The 18,779-nt window shown below is 39.7% G+C and overlaps 1 protein-coding gene across 3 annotated transcripts in view; it reads left to right on the top strand.

Moving 5' to 3' along the window:
* The window catches only part of GABRB3 (gamma-aminobutyric acid type A receptor subunit beta3), a 211,944-nt gene that overhangs the window by 73,878 nt on the left and 119,287 nt on the right, over nucleotides 1–18,779 (top strand). For all 3 annotated transcript variants that reach the window (XM_075427234.1, XM_075427227.1, XM_075427250.1), the window contains one exon: nucleotides 16,976–17,023. Coding sequence is in view for 1 of the 3 variants with exons in the window: in XM_075427227.1 (XP_075283342.1) it covers nucleotides 16,976–17,023 (48 nt within the window). In the remaining 2 variants the exon portion in view is untranslated. The remainder of the gene's footprint in view (nucleotides 1–16,975; nucleotides 17,024–18,779) is intronic.

The following is an 18,779-nucleotide window of genomic DNA, read 5'->3' as shown; positions in this document are numbered from 1 at the left end:
GTTCAATATTAGTGACCGAACTATAGAAAACATTATAATATTACCACACCAATGCATGTCATGTCAGTCCTATCACTTTGTGTGTAAATATTTTGTCAGTCCCAGTGCAGTAGAATTCAGAAAGATAAAAATAATAACATACTTTACGCCATCAGTCAAAAAGTCAGATCTTCAGGTAGTATAAATTGGTGCAAGTGAAGAGCAGTGGAACTACATCCATACATCAGCTGAGGTTACACCTCAAGTGTGACCCAGTAATTATGATTCAGTCAATGAGAGTTTGTTTGAATCTGAAGAATGAGATTTGGCACAAACATTAAGTAGGGGCATTTTTTTTCCTTTTGGAAAATAATTTATTCAACAAAAAATGCATATAGCTTGCTCACAAAACAACTGCAGAGCAGGCTAAAATTCAGCAATTTGTATTAGTCAGTGGAAAAATAGTCCAGCAAAACACTAGATATATTGAGCACTTTGGTTTTAATATTTCTAGAAAAGTCAGTAGGATGGAAGAGGAGGATATAGCTGCAGAAAGAGTTAAGAACAGCTGTGAGGAATCGTCATACAACTCACACTTTGGATATTCCCTTTGGCTGTGAGAAACCCAGATTAACCCTTTGCTATGGGCATCCATTATCTTTTCGGACATAGGGAGCTTTGTATGGATTTTTCCTGGTCTCTCCTCACAAACTGTTCCACTTTCGCAGAAGTGATGGAGGGTTCAGTGGGCTGGCCATCCAGGGGAGATGAATACCCGTGTGCCAGCCCCTGCTTGCCAAGGAAAGCTTTGCCTGGAGGGAAGGAAAGCACCCTACCTCCAAGCTGCCTATTTAGGATGTGGGAGATCCAAGGTCAGTCCCAGGTGCAGAGTGTTCTCCTTGACCACCTGTGCTGTAGTTTTCAAAGGAAGAAAACAGGCATACTTTGTCCAGGTCCTTAGGCTGCACACTCATCGTGTCCGGTCCTTCTTTAAAGTCCACATTGGCTTTACATTTTGGAGAAACACGGCTGCTTGCGTAAGTAAGATGAACTGGATTTATCACCCTGCCTTTCACCTTTGGCAACCGAAAACTGGTAGATTAGTTTCAAATGTGGGGCTTTATACTTGGATCACAGACTGCTGGTCAATTGTGTACAAGAAACTTTATCTGCTTGTGTAAACACATCACCCGTGGATCCGGGGAGCTAACAGTCATGTTAATTTTAGCAGCCAAAGAGTGGGAATGGTCAATGAACATAGCATCTCAGGTGCACAGAAGAGGATCAAAAGAATAGCTTCAAAGAGAAAAAAGTGACTTAAATAAAATATGACTGCTGGAATGGTTGCAGTTTGATCTACTGGTGTTTTCCCAGTTTACTAAAAAGAACAAAACAAGAGCCATCAAATGTTAATCGGACGCTTTTTGTGTGGAGAGCACTGGGGCAGAATCCTGGGTGTGCTCGAGACAGCAGGAGGGAATGAGTTTCAGGTGGATAATCGAAGAGAAGAGTCCTTAAGCCTGTCAGTCTTCCACTTTAAATGTGTTTGATCATAAAGTGCCATTTTGTTGAAATCAGATTACGGTGCTTTTATCACAGCTTTTTAAGTTCCAGCACCTACACCACGGAAAAGTAAATTACCCGCCCTGGAACCACCAGTATCCTGGTAGCTCAGACATTCACCCAGGCATGCGTGAACCAGGTTCAAGACCCTTTTGTAAACACTGGACTCAAGTATTAGTCTCTTAATGTGACGATACACCCAATATTCTGGCAGCCGACTATTAACTGTGTGTCTTAATTTATGGATGATCAGCTTGGGCTGCCCAGGATTTACAGAGCACTTGCAGCAGTAGACAAGGTTGGTGAGAGCTGTGGTTTCTCAGCACCTCTGACTGCAAGGCAGTGTGGTCTCCAGTAATGTGCACAGGGTTTGCAAACCATGAATTTTAATGCTTGCTCTGCCACTAATTCACTGTGTAGCTCCAGGCAAGTCCCTATCTCTTCAGCTGTAAAATGGGAATAATAATAATAATGGTCTCCTATCTTTCGGCAGCGATAAATTCATCTGTGTTCTTGAGGCATGCAAATACTGTAGTGATGAGTGGCCCAGAAAAGACCATGAAAAAATGAATAATTCTGTATTTACTGCAGACTTTGGGCGTACAGTAAATAAGGCACTGCCAACTGGCTGCTGAAGATTACTTTTCTAAGTAGATGCTTATTCAGTAGGTACTCTGTAATCAGTACCTACTTATCCTGTGTAACGAATGATAAAGGGTTCTTTGGTGGGAAAAAAAAAAGGAGGCAAAGACACATTTCAAGAAAAATCTTAATACTGATTTACAGGAAAGCACAATTAGGACTTCATCGTCCATTTAGGCTTTAGTGTTCTCCAACTTTGAAGCGCTTGATTTTTGCAGCCTTCATAACGTTCTTCTAAGGCAACTGTTTTCTGGGCAGGCGCATGATTAGGTCTGTAACTTGCACCCTGCCATAAGAGCTATACTCAAAAAGAGTATTTCGACTGCGCACGTTTATCCATTCTTAATGAGCAGTTATTTCCATCTGAAAACCAGGAAAAATACATATTCCCTCTTTTTTTTTTTATGTCTGTTCTTATCAGACCTTCATATTGCCATTATTATATTGCATTTTTCTGGGTTCTCAGCTTAGTTGCAGGGTAGGCGACCAGTTCAATTTGTTCACACAGTGGCTCTCTGTATAGAAATAAAATCCCCCCAAAGGGCTCCTCTTCTAACAGACTTTTGCTATTGAAAGTAGCAAGGAAAACAATGAAGACCACTGAATATGGGAGTATGCTAACATTTCAATTCAAACTTTATTAGAGTAGTCTGAGAATGTTTATCCTACAATTTAACTGCTTATTAGACCATCGCTCTCACATCTGTGAAAAGCATGTGCAACCCACAAAACAAGCTGCCAAATGTCCCTTTATGATTACATTGTTCAGAGATCCGTATTGTCATCCCCTATTTTGTATTTGTGTACACAATGTGTCAGAGCAGCAATCCCCTGACAGGGCTCATTCAAGTATGGTTGGAGTCATGCTTACTTTTCTGTCCACGAGGACACCTAAGCTCAGCTGAGACAGAACATGCACAGATCTGTTGGTCTAATCTCCACCCTATTTGGTGATGCTAGATTTAAAATTAGGACATATCAAACTAGAATTGTAGTACTTGAAGTAGTCCTGACATCAAAGGGAATCATGCACTGCATGGTACTTACAGCCTTTCAATATGTCTAATAAAGAAGCATGTTTTGTTGTACTCTAACCTTACACATTTCTAGATACTTATTTGATATTCTTATCTGTGATATGTGAGTTCTATTTGAGATAATAACAATATTCTGCACAAAACAAAGCAATATATGACCTCAAAGACTGTTTTAAAATGATATCTTTAAAGCATTTCTTCTTGCTACTTCTATAGAAAACCTTTGGGAGAAAATCTTTTGGAGCAAACTGTTTTCATAAACGTCTCTTAACAGGCCCTGATCCTATGAACTGCATACATGATTCATTCTGGGCACGTGAATTCATTGCAACGGAACCCATATGCAAAGTTACTGCGATGATTAACTCAGTAGAAAACTGTTTGCAACACTCTGTCCTTCAGGTTTTTACTTTTCACTTTACAAATTGCGCTACCGGCTATGAGCAGGATACAAACAATAGGCACAGAATTATTGTCAGGGATGGCTGTTACCTCTAGTCGCTTATGAATTAAACATCTGCTGTCACACTTTGAAAACATTTTAAAAATAGTTTGCATATGAAAAGGATGACTGTAAAAGAGATTTCGGTGAAGAAATCTTTAGCTTGTTGCAAACATGGCAGCCTTGCTGCAGCCTCAGTAAAAGTTTGCCAGAAGTACGTCACCCTTTGCATTGTTTTCTGACAGAATCTGATGGCCTCAATTTCTTTTAATATCTTTTGCTTAGTGTTTCCTATTGGCTAGGTGTACATTTTTCAGACACCTAGATATTAGAAAACATAGCCAAGTAAGTAGCACGTGGATTATCCGAATGTGAGTTTTCACATAGGCTCCACCATGAAAGAAAGGCCTGTTGAAAACGTCCTTTTTCTTTAACCACTAACGATGCTCACTGGAAAGCCTCCTACCATGATCTCCAACGAAAACCGTGGCCACTGAAATAATGCTGCTATTGAGAGGCAGGAGGTGAACATAATCGCCAACAAGCAGAATTTCAGCAGGGACGGTGCTAAATATAAAGAATTCAGTGCTAGAATATATCAGAATGATTGTAATCTGGAGTTAAACACAAATCTCTCGTCTTCCTGGAATAGCACCCTGATGTTTGTAATCAAAACCAATTTGAAGCACTGATGTCTGTTTCTCGGTGTCAGGGAAAGAGATTAAGGGGAAGGAGAGATCGCTGCCATCTTTCACATCACAGAATGTGCTTTGAAAAGGTCACACAGAGAGCAGGGGAAAACCTGAATGGAGGGAGAACCCACCACCCACTGCCACTCCAGGATCAGTTGTAGAACACAGCTGTGAGCCAGCACCGCAAGCAAGGCTACAGGAAGAACGATGCCAAACCTCAACAAAATCCGTGGCCGCAAGCAGCAACTGTGCAATTGTGGCTTAATTAACCCAGCTATGCCTGCACACAGGTTAGTGTTTTAAAGACAAGTATTTAATGTGGAAAGGAGGTGATGCTGTATGTTTTGCTGCCTAAGTGCTTTTGCTGAGATGCATGGAGACAGCTGAGCATGTTTGGAAGGCGAGACTCAGGTGACAGTATGGAAACCTGAGCAATGCTCTATATTACATACAGGGCCTGAATCATTCATAAGACTTCCTGTCTTTAAAAACAGAGTAACACATGCGGCTGCTACATGCATTTTAGGCCTTCAGATGCCTACATAAAAGATGAAAGCCTTCCCTGCCATTCTCTCTATTGCATGTAGACACTCCGTGATATTGGTAACTTTGCTAATGTGAGTAATTTCGTTCTTTTTTTTTTTTTTACTATTATTATTTTCCTCCCAATCTTTCCATGTATCTATTTCCCCCGTGGCTAAAAGATTAACGATTACCATCCCATTAGGGAGCAACAAGAAGATGACTTCAGCGTTACTTTTTTATTATTCTTTTTCTTAGCTGGAAATTGAATTATCCACTCCCTATTTAAGACCCTTCTAATGAAAATGTCTGTTATCATGAACTAAATCTTCTTTAATAGTACCAGTACATAGCTAGCTAGTAGAAGACAATAGTAGGAGAGGGAAAAAAGCAAACTCAGGTGTAGAACTGTGCACATCTACACATGGAAATAGATAAGCACCTTACAAGAATTAACAGCTTAATCCTCCGAGCATCCTGCAATGTGGTCAAGTCTTTCTCAGTAATAGGAGAGAAATATTATTAAGGATAGCTGTGTGGTTTGATAGGGCACAAAATTTAAATTGTCTGTCCTGGATGTTAGATAAATGCTTTTCTTGGTAAAATCTTCTGACTTCTGCTAATGAATATATGAAATAAAACCCCTATAATATCCCATGCTGCCCATGTTATAAAGTTTTCCTCTTACCTAATTCTAAGGAAAAAGACCCAGCTCCCATATCAGATGGTACATCAGAGTCTTCACAGACCACTTGGGTTCCTCACATTTCAGGCTAATCTATTTACAGCAGTATAGTAGTAGTCGGTATACTGCTATCCAGTACCACAGGATGGCGGGGTTCTTTCCAAAAGAGAAACAAATTAAGTTTGTTCATCCACTGAATTCTTTAGCAAAATGGCTCTCATACCCATGCTAAGCCGTCACTGCACTCTCCTCCGTGTTGGCTCTTCTGAGGTCTGGAGTAACGCAGATTTTTTCAGCCTCTTCTATTTCTCCGAGCTGCACAGATGAGACAGAGACTAGTCCCAAATTCTCTTCCACCTGGGATATCACCAGCTCCCTACTCCCTCTCATCGCCGTTCCCTAGGCAGGAATGGCCAAGGGGCTCAAGCAGTTCCCTTCCTCCTCTCTGCGTGTTTTGTATCTTCGTACCTAAGCATCCTTCTAATCACTGAAGCGTTAGGCAGCATTTCAGGGCTAAGCAGCAGCTCAGAGGCTGGATGCAGCAGAGGAGTCATGTCCTGTTATTTAATACATTTTAGAGAAGAAAAAGAGAAGATCTGGGGCCTGCCATGCCCCCAGATTCAACAGTGCACCCCATGGCATTACACAGGCTCACAGCTCTCTGGGCTTAGGGGAGCAGTACTAAGGACACTTTCCAGCTTAATCTGGGGTGTTCTTTGACTATCAACAGATAAAGTCACATGAAATTTAGAAATAGTGCCACCCTCATGTGGATAAAGCCCTAAACACTCAGGTTTTATCACAGTTTAAAGCTGATGGGAATCTCAAGCCCTTTTATTCATCCGTAAGCATCCATAAGAGAAGGGAAAGGTTGACCAAATGCTAGCTGACCCTTGGCACAAGGAGGGTGACCACAACACATGAGGTGTGTGTGCACACGTGTGGGGCACACACGTACCTCTGTCTATGTTCCCGCGCTCATCCAAGGCAGAGTCGGGCATTCTACTGGGGGCTGCGCCTGCATTGCACCCCCATTCCTGGTTTGTCATCCATCCTCCAAGATGGGGAAAATAAAACCCAGCCATCTTCCACCCTGGCCAGACCCCCAGAAGAGCGCATGTCATAGGCCTGAGAAGGTGCAGCATCTGGCACATGTCTGCCGTGCCTGGTGGAGCTCCAGAGCTCCCAATGGGCTGTGCAGCTTGCCGTAACCTCTGGAGTAGGCATGTTTGTGTGAGGCACAATCTGGCCTATAGTTTCATATAAGCTCCTGAATTTAGCAGAAAAATAAAGACTGAGCTGTTACTTAGAACAATGTATTATTTTTCTAAGGACTTTATTTTAAAATTATTGTTCTAAGTGGATTGTATGCATAAGTGTCAATGAAAACAGATTAGAAAGAAATATTACTTAAAAACAATGACTTATGTTATAAGAGCTAGATTAATCTTTCCAGGAGAAAAACTAGAAAAGATGCCAGAACATACCACATTGAAACGCAGAAGCTGTCAGCTCCATCGGATCCTCTTTCAGTCTAGCATCTATTACAGTGGACTTGTAGCAATTTCATTTGATACTGAAAGGATCATACTAAGGAAGGAATAAAGGTTGACGAAGTACATGTTCTGTTCAATTTATTACTGTTTTAAAGGATGAGTTTTTAAACTTTCCGAAAGTTATTGGATTGTATTCATTGAATGAAAAGCAAGAAAATTTGTAAAGCATAATATGACGTTGATTTCTAAAGCAAGAAAGGAAATTAGATCTAAAGTTCAGCAAACTACAGCTTATTTTCATTATTGACATTTCTACTAAGAGCTTCTGTTAAGATTTAAAACTGCTGCTAAAGGTACAGGCACCTAGTGAAATGGCAAATCTCTGTACAGCTATAAGCAGGTAAGAATGGGAACATTGGATCAGACTGAAATACCCTGTTCAGCGATTCCTCATAGAAACTTACAGAAAGCAAATAAGAAGATGGCAAGTGCTGACAGAGCCACCAAAAGAGCGGGCAGTTCCCTTGTGCTTCGCAGCACCGAAGGGCTGGGAAGGCTGCGAGAAGGTCCAACCTCTCAGTCCCTCCCACTGCAGTCCCAGCCTGCGCCGGGTCTCTGTCGGAGCCTCCACTCTTTGCCTGGGGTCCACATGCCGAAATTTCAAGGGGCAGGCAGGTAGTTTGGGAGTAATCAGAAACTTTCTGGTGGTAGATGAATTGATATCTCATTTGTCTGAGGACTAAAATTGCATTCCCTGGCACCCAACACTCAGTCAACCCCGCCATAACTCCTAAATTCCAGCAATCTGGAGTTTAGAGTTAGAAGTTAATCTATGTTTAATCATAAGTAATAAATCCATAAGCAAGAGTGATGCATGCCAAAAGGAAGGGTATTAGAATGTTTGAAGTACTATAAAACTGATGTCTAATTGATTTATTTTGTCTAAAGCACCAGTGACTGCAGGGCTGCTTTCAGTAGGGGACAATACCACCTATATTTCCTAGAAGTTACAACAAAGTATTGGGTGTTAGGAGACTAACACTCTCTCCCCTGTCTGCCAGGGAAACCTTATAACCAGGACTCACAGCATGACATTCGTAAATGATCTAATTCCATGGTGTTTGCCCCATATTCCTCAAGTGGGATTTTTAAGTGGAGATGAATAACTACTGCCTTCTCTGAGGCTTCAGATGCCTCAGTTTTACATTGTCTAATAAATGTATACACAACATTTAGAACTTTGAAAGAAAAACACCAAATACAATTAAACATTATATTAGAGCCTTATAGCCAGTTTACATGCATAGCACAATTTATAAAAATGATGATGACCAAAGCCAAGCAATTTGGAGATTCTAGTGGATGAATAAAAAATGAATGAATATGGATAAATAAAGGAGTTTGAATAGATTTTTTTGTTGTTGTTTCCTGGCGATAGAAAAGTATTTCAGGCTTATTAAAAACTATTTATAAGATTCTTGATAAGCTGAGGTGTTGATATGTGTGCTTTAGATTTCAGCAGTCTTTTTTCAGACTTTAGTACTTCAAAGCATTTTAAAATAAAGATAGAGGGAATTTTGAAACATCACATGGATAAAAATATCTAAACCATTTCATTCTTAAAAAGTCAATGTTTTCTTTTTAGCAAAGGCAAGAGGAGAGCTGAGAGGTTTGTGTCACTAGATGTTCATTTTCCATTTAAAAATGAAAAAGATAAAGATTTTCATTTTAGCTGCTAAAGGGCTACTGAGCCATATTAAAAGCACTGAATTAGAATAAAGCACTACTGCAACAGATGGTGGTACGTCCCATTATATTCAGGATAGTTTCAGTGTACCTATTCACATCTCAAATACCTGTAAAATAAAAATAGTGTTAGTCCTCTGATTCATTTTTAAAGCAAAGAACATTTCCATGTTTTCCAATTCATAGAACATTTCAAATTTTTTGTAGACTGCCATGACCATTTAACTACGCTTTACCATGCTCTCACCCTCATACTTGACGTGAAGTAAGGAAAAGGCAGAGATGCATACGCTCTGTTACCAGCTTGTTTCTCTTTCAAATCAAAACTTCCGATGTTTAAAGAAGAGTTGTGGGTAAAAGAAAGTACATCTTGAGGCTATGATACAATGCACTTAAAGGTCCCAAAGGCAATACTCTTAACATCTACAACCAACTCTGAAACATAACCTAGGAACGTGAATGTTAGGGCCAGGCTCTTAAATTCAAGTTTCCTGACACACTGCGGGCTGACAGCCTTTGAATTTATAAAGACTTCCTATCTAAACAACAAAAAGAGCTAAAGATTGCTTTGAATAATTATTCTGATTTGTACTTACAAAGCAGTAGCAACCTGTGAGAAAATATCACCATGTACATATCCAGGTGATTATTTAATCTGATCATACGTGTTTCCACCATCTTAAAATTGTTCTTCCACGCACAATCTGGACTAGTTTTGTCTGTACAAGTAGGCAGTCAGAGGGCGTGTGTGTCAGAGGGATTCCTAACCCTGTTATGTGTATTTGCATAGAACAATACATACACTCACAATCAGGTTTAGAATGGATCAAGAAATGGTTCTTCCTCATTACATTTTTTCAAGTAACTGAAATATTTGAGCATTTCATGGAAATGCCTTCTCTCCATTTTCTGTTCCAGAATATTATTTTTTTAACAGAACAAGAGAAAGCATTGTTTTGTATTCTGCGGGTGCCTGCAAAACCCAAGGAATGATCCACAGAAAACCTAACCTCTTTGGAGACCAAAGGCACCTTACAATTTTGCAGTGCAAGTACCCGAGGGCTACCTAATGGGCCCTGTCAAATGGAGGTGCTCATTGACGTGGCTGTTACACAACAACACTGAGCTCAGCACATCGCATGCTAGCAACACCTACTTTCATTCAAAACTGTCCTAATGTCAGGTCAAAGTGACCTCTGTATTTTGTAAAGAGGTCATTGAATAGCCTATACGATGCCCACTAGGACGCCAGGGTGAGAACTCAAGGCTCCCCTCTGCCTGCCGTCTAACTTTGCATGGAAAACCTAAATCTTTCTGCGGGGAGGCGGCCAAAATTTTCAGTCATGAGCCTTTCAGAAGTGGCATCAACTATTCTTCAGGAATTAATTTTTATTTTACCAAAACTATCAACTTTCATTTGGAAAATGAAAAAATACTTAAAAGAATAAAAAGAAATTGCAGAGGCTGAGAGAGTAGGCTTCGTTCTAAGCCATCATTTCTCCTGCCACCAAAGTTGAAATGCACTCCAATACACATCAAAGGTGCGCAATCCTTGAATCGAGAGGTAGGTCTCCCGTCTTTAATAATATGGATACACTAGTCGAACAGACTTTCTGGTCTGTGAAAGTGTAAAGAGGTTTTTTTTCTACAGGATTTTATGAGCACTAACCACATCTGAAATTTTTTCTTTCTGAAACAAGGCACGTGTTTTACAACAGCCCTCTACCAGCTTAGCAGGGTTAGAAGGGACATTGGCAAACTCTTTATCACCCTGGCATGCATGCAAGTGCTTCAGGAGATCGAGGAACATAAATTAAAAATATGAAACTGAATGATTTTCTGAAGGATGAGAAGCAAAATCAGTGGTTTATTTCTGGAGCGTGTACTAATGAAAATAACAAGACAGTGTAAAATGCAAAAATTACTTGACTGGGTCACACTAAACCAGAAACAGGTATTTCTGATCGTATTGAACATAAACATACCCATACTGAATCAGGGCAAAGCTGTATCTATTTCGCTGCCCTGCCCCTGACAACGGGCAGCAGCACATAGCTCGGGAGGAGCGTAAGAAACAAGACAGATAGAAAGCAATGCTTCCCCAGGTCTAACCTTCCAGCTTCACGCCGTCTGAGGTTTATGGACTTCCTCAGCCAGCAGGTGCATTCACAACATTGATTTTAATAGCCATTGATGGAGCTCCTTTTCATGCATTTGTCTAATGGATTTTTGAGCTCATTTATAACTTTGGCCTCCACAGCTTCCTCTGGCAATGAGCTCCACAATTTAATTATGCATTGTGTGAAAAAGGACTTCATACTGCTTGCTTTAAACCGACTGCCTGATCATCTGAGTGCTCCTTTGTTTTTTATAGTGTGAGCAATAGCAAATAATCATTTAGGAGTTCTATGATGTCATATACATCTATCATATCTCTCCTCCCTCATTTGCTTTCCAGACTTAAGACTCTCAGCCTAAGTCTCTTTCTTCTGACCAATGCCATTTCATACTTCTAATCATCCCTGTAGCTCTTTCCTATACCTTTATCTAGCGCTCAGGCTCTTCGAGATGGAAGAGACCAGCACGAAGTTTCCAGGGTCTGAGTAGACCACAGATTTCCACAATACCATACCGACCTTGTTTTGTTCTATTAACTCCCTGGTGGTTCTTAGCACCTGTTTATCTTTTTGACCTCTGCTGAGGATGCAGCTGGGACCTTCAGTGTACTACCTGCAGTGACTCTGAGATCTTTACTGTAAGGATAATGGCAAATTTATGCACCGCTGTTGTGTGTATTTTGATAGCTTTCCGTACACATAATATTTTTTTATCTTTGAAACTAGGATGCATTAAAAAGAAAAAGAAAGGAAATTCTGTGGACTAAAATAATGGTATAGAACCTATTGGACCTGAACTAGAACTAGACACCTTCAAGAATATCAGTGATTTAAAACGTCAGTAAACAGGTGTCTATGTCTTGACATATTCTTACTTCATCCTTCCTACCCTGCTCTTAAATGCCAAGGAACGGGTTTGTAGACTTGCTAGTTCATTGGCAGATTTCTGAGCAATGCTAAACTTCCCAGCTCTGGCTGATGTCAAAAGGAGTCAAGACTGGCTAGCCCTCATAGAATTGGACCTGAAAAGTATTGTTCTGGTAACTGTTTATACTATGTGACATTGTCACTTCCATGCTCTTTGTGGAGCTTGACGCTGGGAAAAATGAATTTCTAGAGAGGTTATGAAAGATCAAGGATGCTATAATGTCATCACAATTACATGTAACTTGGGCATCAGCATTACATAAAAGCATATTGAACACTTACTTAACATAACATTTGAATAAATCATGTTTAAAATCATGTTCACTGAAACATTTATTTCAGCTAGAGCCACACAGTTTAAGCTTCTCATACATAAACATTTTTGGCATTATTTATGAAAACTTGGCTTGCATCCACTTAATTTATACTTTAAAAAATAAGAGATAGCTAGGTGAATCTTGTATTTATAGCAGAAACCTCCATCGTCTGCTACTTACTGAGGTTTCAGCAGATCTACAATGGTAATTCAATAACTGTGTCTATAATATCCTGGGAGTTTTAAACACAGTTTCCCATTTTTGCATTTGGCATTTCATTCTGTACTTTCTTACTTTTCCTGATAGGCTTCTAGGTACTAAAAATAATTCGTTAGTGCCTATCATGCTGTGTGACAATGATGCCCTTGATAACTAACCTGGTTAGCATGGGTTGAACCTCCTAGGAAAAGGGAAAGTGAATTTTCTGGACTCCTTGGTGCAGGTGCCTCACTGCTTCTGAAGTTTCCGGAGGTCGGGTTTGCAAGGTGGGTTGAGCAATTTTGAGATAAAAGCCCAGAAGCAGCTGTTCCAGGGAGGAAGATTTACGCTGAGTTTTTGCATCTAGCTGTTATAACCAATAGTTATTGCACCAAAGCCATGTAGTATGGGCTTAATTTGGTCTCTATTATGTGTGCTGAGTCAATCAAAAAAAGTATTTCTTTCACTTTGAAATGAAAAAGGCTCAAATATAATGTGTGCATTCGCCAAGCCTGTAGAGAAGTTCAGCATCACATTTGGTTTTCTTCCTGTCTGTAAATGGCTTGTGTGAGGTGTACAGTGTTCCTTCCAGAGTAGAAAAATCAACTATTTTTTCTCAATAGTGGCATTCCATGTTCAGATGCTTTCAGACTCTGACGCTGAAATATCTCGCTTTCTTATTGTTAGCATTATCTTCCAAGCTATAAATATTTGCCTTTGTATCCATATTTTCATGCTGAATCATTTTGTTAGATGCATAACATCAAGAGTACTTGTCAAGCATTCTGTGATTCACTAGCATTGCCTTGTGTCCTGGCCTTAATCCAGAAAGGGCTATTCACTCTCCGAAAGATTACTTTCAAACGAACAGGATATTTAACTTGATTTCTGGTTTTACACGATCTTCTAAGATTTAAATGTGTGACACAAAGTGATGACCAATGTTTAAAGTTTAACTTACATCTAGTTAAAAGTAGCAATTCCAGAAATACAGTACTAACTTCACAGCTTGCCTGTTTCTTTGCTGTCCTCTTTCCACTAGCAGAGATATTCTTCATGGAGCTCCAACTCCAAGACATGTAAGACATCTTGGTCTGATAAGCTTTTGGAGGGCAATATGTTCGTAGTACTGAAAGAAGACTTCTCGCCTTCCTTCCTGTTAAATCAGCATGGATGGCATTTATCTTATGCAATATTACATACCCAAAAGTTAGATGGCTAGCTAGGTATTGACTATGTTCAGAGTTACTGGGTACTTCTGGAGAGTGATTCATGTACATTGATTTAGTCTTTTTCAGCCTTTGGAGTTTCTTTAAGTCTTTGGACTTGCTTCCACCCCTCCCTGATTATTAAAGTAGCCAATGGTAACAGGCTCAGACTTGCACATTTAATTTCTGATGATTAGACCAGCAAGGAGGATTCCCAACCAGAGACATTCTGAGCTGTGGTATCATCCAGAAACTGTTCAGGCTGTAAAAAAGCACACAAAGTTCTTATGCTGAGGTTCAGGAAAGTCCTAACACACCACTATGGGTTGTTCATGATATGTTTTCCTGTGTTACACTGCGAAAGCCTTCAAGAGAGCTGGGTGGGGGAAAAAGGGGAAAAGATGAGTTACGACTTTTGTTACTTTAATAATCCTAAATGCAAAACATTAGCTCTTTCTAGCAACAAAAACTCCACCAGCAGCAATACTGAAACCATATGCCCTCCATTTGATTTACCATCAACGACTGCCTGGCTGCACACAGAGCCTCTCTGCCTAATAGTGGCTCTAGGCAAGTGCATGTACAATATTCAAAGCAGTTTTGTTCTTTTATTAAAGTTGTGATAAGGATGCAAAGCATTTTAATGGGAATAATCAATTATATAATGATATTCATATACAACAATGTGCTTTTAATAGAAGTACTTTTAATGTGGCGCTTTTGTGATGAGGGAATTACTTTTGTAATACTTTCAGAAGCATGTCTTCTATTGGTGCCAGGCAGACAGCAGCCGTAGGAGACTTCTGTAAGAGATGAACTCCATTTACTCATCATTCACAAGAAGGATTTTTCAGTGCAGAGACCAAAGGATTTTACCACTCTGCTGAATAAGAGAATTTCGACATCAAGAGGTGTCTGGGTTTTCGTAAGCGAAGGAAAAAATGGGGCGCTTTATCAGTCTAAATAAAAGCCTGTTGTGAAACTTCAACATTTAAAAGTAGAAATTTGAATCTTTCCTGTTATATCTGCCTAATTGTTTTCCTGATCTTCCTTTTTGCTGTTATCATCTCTCTTCCAAAAAAGAAGCTAAGTCAATTCTGTTCTGCCATTGGCATTTTTGCTGATGGACGTCAAAACACAAGATGGCCATGCAAAATGTTTCGCAATCTTTTGAAAATTTTAATAAATGTATTAACATAAACTCTTAGTACATGCAAGTTTATTTTTATCTTATGGGTATGGATATGTTTAGGCAAGAGAACTGAAAACAGACACTTATTCCACCTATACTGTACATTGCACCAGAAGTGGTGCCCTCTTCCACCCATGGCTAATTTGCTACAAATCCCATGCCAGTTGTCATGGTTACAGGGTGAGTTGCATCTGCCTCTCAGGTGTCGTTGGCTATGTTTGGGAGCATAGTCCTAATGGAAGACGAAGGCTGAGCATGCTCCCTGACTCTCTGTATACAGCCTCTGCGAATGCAGAGTGCTTGCTCCCATACCTTGCAGCTTGTGGCCATGCACACTTCAGAAAGGAGCCCAGTCATCTTCTGGTTTCAATATTGACCACGTGACTCCACCAATATGAGATATGTGATTATAGTCAGGGGCATATTTGGGTCAGTGTTAATGTTTTACATGCCCTTTCTTCACTCTTTCTCCCCTCCTCTCCCCTTTGCTGAGCTCAAGCAAGTACCCCAAGCCTACACTGAGTCACGGTGGACCAGACAATTAAGAAGTGTGGACACTAGACAAAACTGTGCTTGAGAATATCAATCAAACCACAAAACAGCATGCTTGGGCATGGTTGCAGGCTGGCAATACTATGATCTTTAAGTCCAGAGCAATGTGGCTTGTGAATCCTGATTCCTAGAACTATCAAAACAACGTAAGACATTGAGAATTTTGGAGTAGGATTCATCTGAACATTAGATGTAGGTGTCTACATGAGAACTGGGCGCTCCCATTATGTCAGCAGAGATCTAGTCAACTCAGCTAATGGAGCCTATGTACATAAAGCCAGGAATCCTTCTCTTGGGTGGCATCCAACCTGATAGGCTCCACCCAGCTCGCATACACGAGCATCCTGAGTCATCGGGATGCTCCAAGGTATCCCCCTTGGCCTCCAGCTACCTCTCCAATAGAGCGTGGGTATCACATAGGTCCTGTGTTCTAACTGACAGCTCTATGCAGCGTCTTGCATAATTGAGGGCATCTTAAACAGACTAGATGGTGGCACCTAACTTCAGCCCTACCAGTTCTGTTTTAGATGGCTGGCTATTTCAAGGGGATCCAACAAGACATGAGAGAGGCCCCACATCTACCTACCCCATGCACAAGGGAGTCGGGCATTCACAATACTCAGCTGTTAACATCCTTTAGCCAGTGCGTATTTAATGTGAAATGCATAACCACTCCAGGAACAGGGACCAAACACAGTATCTACCTTTCCCATGTAAGTGGAGTTTAATGCATTCAAACTCAGGATCATTTACCCCATGCTTTTAGTTGCTTCGCTTTAACTTCTTTAAGCAGACAGGTAAAGTAATGCACAGAGACATAAATCAGATTGTAAGATACAAATCAATACTTATTATGGAGTGCCCCTTACATTCATCACGCCTTCTCAGAAACTACTTAGCTAAAACTTGTATTTTATTGCTGATTCCAGAAAAGCCAACACATTTCAGACAACATCTCCCCTTGCTCTCTCTTAAATCAGTAGCACTATTCCAGAAGAGTCCTTTGTTCCCACACGTTTTGAAACAGTCCGACAAAAAATTTCAGGAAAAAAATCTCTTTTTTCTAGTCAAAACATGCAAAATGTATTCTGCAAAGTCACATGAATTTCAATTGAAAGAGCTTAGAAATATAGACTTGAGCTTCAGATTTTCAATATGCCTTTTTTTATATGAACCTCAATGTTTAAACACACATAAAAGTATTCAAAACATCAGGGATGAAGTATTTCATTTTACATTGAATACATTGCATTAGACTTCAATATATTTTATTAGTTGGGCTTACAAAAACATAAATAACTGAATTAATTAACATTCATCTGGATCAATTATAAACCTTTTCTGAAAATTATTCACATAGCTCTATCAAAACCATATTGTTGCGTTGTGTTTTTGACAAAACCAGTGACTATTTCTTCCCTTTTGCATTTCTTGGCAACAGAGTCATGGATCTATAATTAAAAACCCACTCAGACAATTTCCAAAAGATTATTACAATCCTGTCATGTCAGAGGTTGAACAAGTCAATTTATAGATTTTTTTTTTCCCATCCCTAGATTCTACAATGATGCTCTGACAACCTTCAAGGACCTAAACTATGTTTTGTTTTGGCAATGGACACAGGGCATGCAAATGATATTCTCTCTTTCTCTCTTTTTAGGAATGCCGTTGAAGAAAACAAAAAACTATACGCGATTTATGACACAAGGTGAGTAACAAAAAGTACTTTAAAAATATGATTATTATCTGTAAATGGAATGTTAACCCTTTAAAATGTTAAGAATTATTATTAACATTTATTTAAAAACATTTTTTCCTGAGCCACAAAGTAATCTTTAAATTGAGGCACAATGACAAGTATTTAGATCTTGATACACAAAATTCTGTATCTACCTAATAATGATTCCCCTTTATATATAGTGACTTCCCTTTGTATACAGTGCATACAACAAAGAAATGTCGTTACACAGCCAGCTTAATTTACATGTTATTTCACAGATGGAATATGGCCCGCGATCCTGATCTGTGCATTACGAGCTTAACTGTGGCTGCTTCTGATGCCAGTGTTGGGGGAATAAGAGCGAAGGGCTAGCTGGCGCAGCCTTGGGAAAAGAGGATGCATTTAAAAACACTAAGAGGCACTTCCACTGGCAGAGCGCTGTGTCTTGGCAGTGCACGGCCCTGGATACAGCCTCTATATAAACACACCTCCACACTCTCCACGCTCTGAAGCGTTTCCTTTCCCCTCATCCTTCACGGACTCTTTCCTGTCAAGGGCGCTCCTGAGCATAAGTAAAAAACCTGCTCAAAGGAGAAGAGCAAGACATACATCAGACTTGCACTTTATTCTACCCATAGCTGCTTCTTTGTTACCCTGGATTATCGCTTCCAGGATTCTTCCTAATCTTAGCAAATCAGGATTGACACCAAATCATTTCACGGCACTTCCTTCTCACTGCTTATCCTGATTTCTGTGGGAGTGTCTGCATGTATAAAGGGGTCTCTTTTATTCCCCCCCAGTGTTCATTCTTTGTCTTTTGACTTTTCCACTGTTAAAATTCAAAGGGACATTGGGTTGAAAATGTCAGGAACCACCATCTCTTGGTGTTTCAGCTAGCCCTTGTACAGACGCATCAGTTAGGATCCCGACCTGATCTTCCTTAAAATATACATAACACTAAATATAAGCAATTCCAAGAAGTCGTGCCTGTCTTCTTCACTCTGTATAATCTCCTGCACAATGAGGTTTGGGTCTTGACTTGGAATTCTGGCTGCTGTAGTAAAAAAATGCATAAAAAATAATTATTGCAGATGAGATTCATAAAGTTATTGATAAGTACAAAACCACAAAGAAATGGGCTATATCCTTCTATTTTTATCTAACCTTAGAGAAAGAAGGTAACTGCTGCATACTGTTTTGTTAAGAATAATGTGCTCCTGACAAAGGGATTTAGATGAAAACACTCAAGTAGAAACTCTTAACACAGAAGTCCTATGTAAAATAGCTCTTCCTTTCTCAACAGCTGTTACAGTAAAAAAAATTAATCATAACTTAGCTACTTGTCTGTTTTTCTAAACACAGACCGTGTTTTCATCAGGGCAGAGAATTAAAGAATAGTACTTCTAAAGCACCACAGGCTTCTCTAATGTATTTGTGTTATTTCAGTGCATAATCATTAATCTTTACAATGAAAAAATGTGAGTTATAAAGAGCTTTGATTATTTCTTCCTCTGCCAAAGTGTCAATGGATTTTTATTTTGACATGTCTGACTCATTATGTGCATAATCCAGAGGTTTTGCCGCATAAGGAATGGAACATTGCAGGAATACTCTTTTAAATTCATTCAGATAACGCAAATTTTTGTTCTGTTTTCTTGAATGTGAAGAAAAATAACCATCTGAAAATAAAACAGTACAAAACAATTTGGGTCAAGCCTTTTATTAAAGGCAAATTTGTCCCCAT

Source organism: Opisthocomus hoazin, chromosome 1, assembly GCF_030867145.1.
Source record: "Opisthocomus hoazin isolate bOpiHoa1 chromosome 1, bOpiHoa1.hap1, whole genome shotgun sequence".
Taxonomy (NCBI): Eukaryota; Metazoa; Chordata; class Aves; order Opisthocomiformes; family Opisthocomidae; genus Opisthocomus; species Opisthocomus hoazin.
This window is presented reverse-complemented; position numbering and strand designations above follow the sequence as displayed.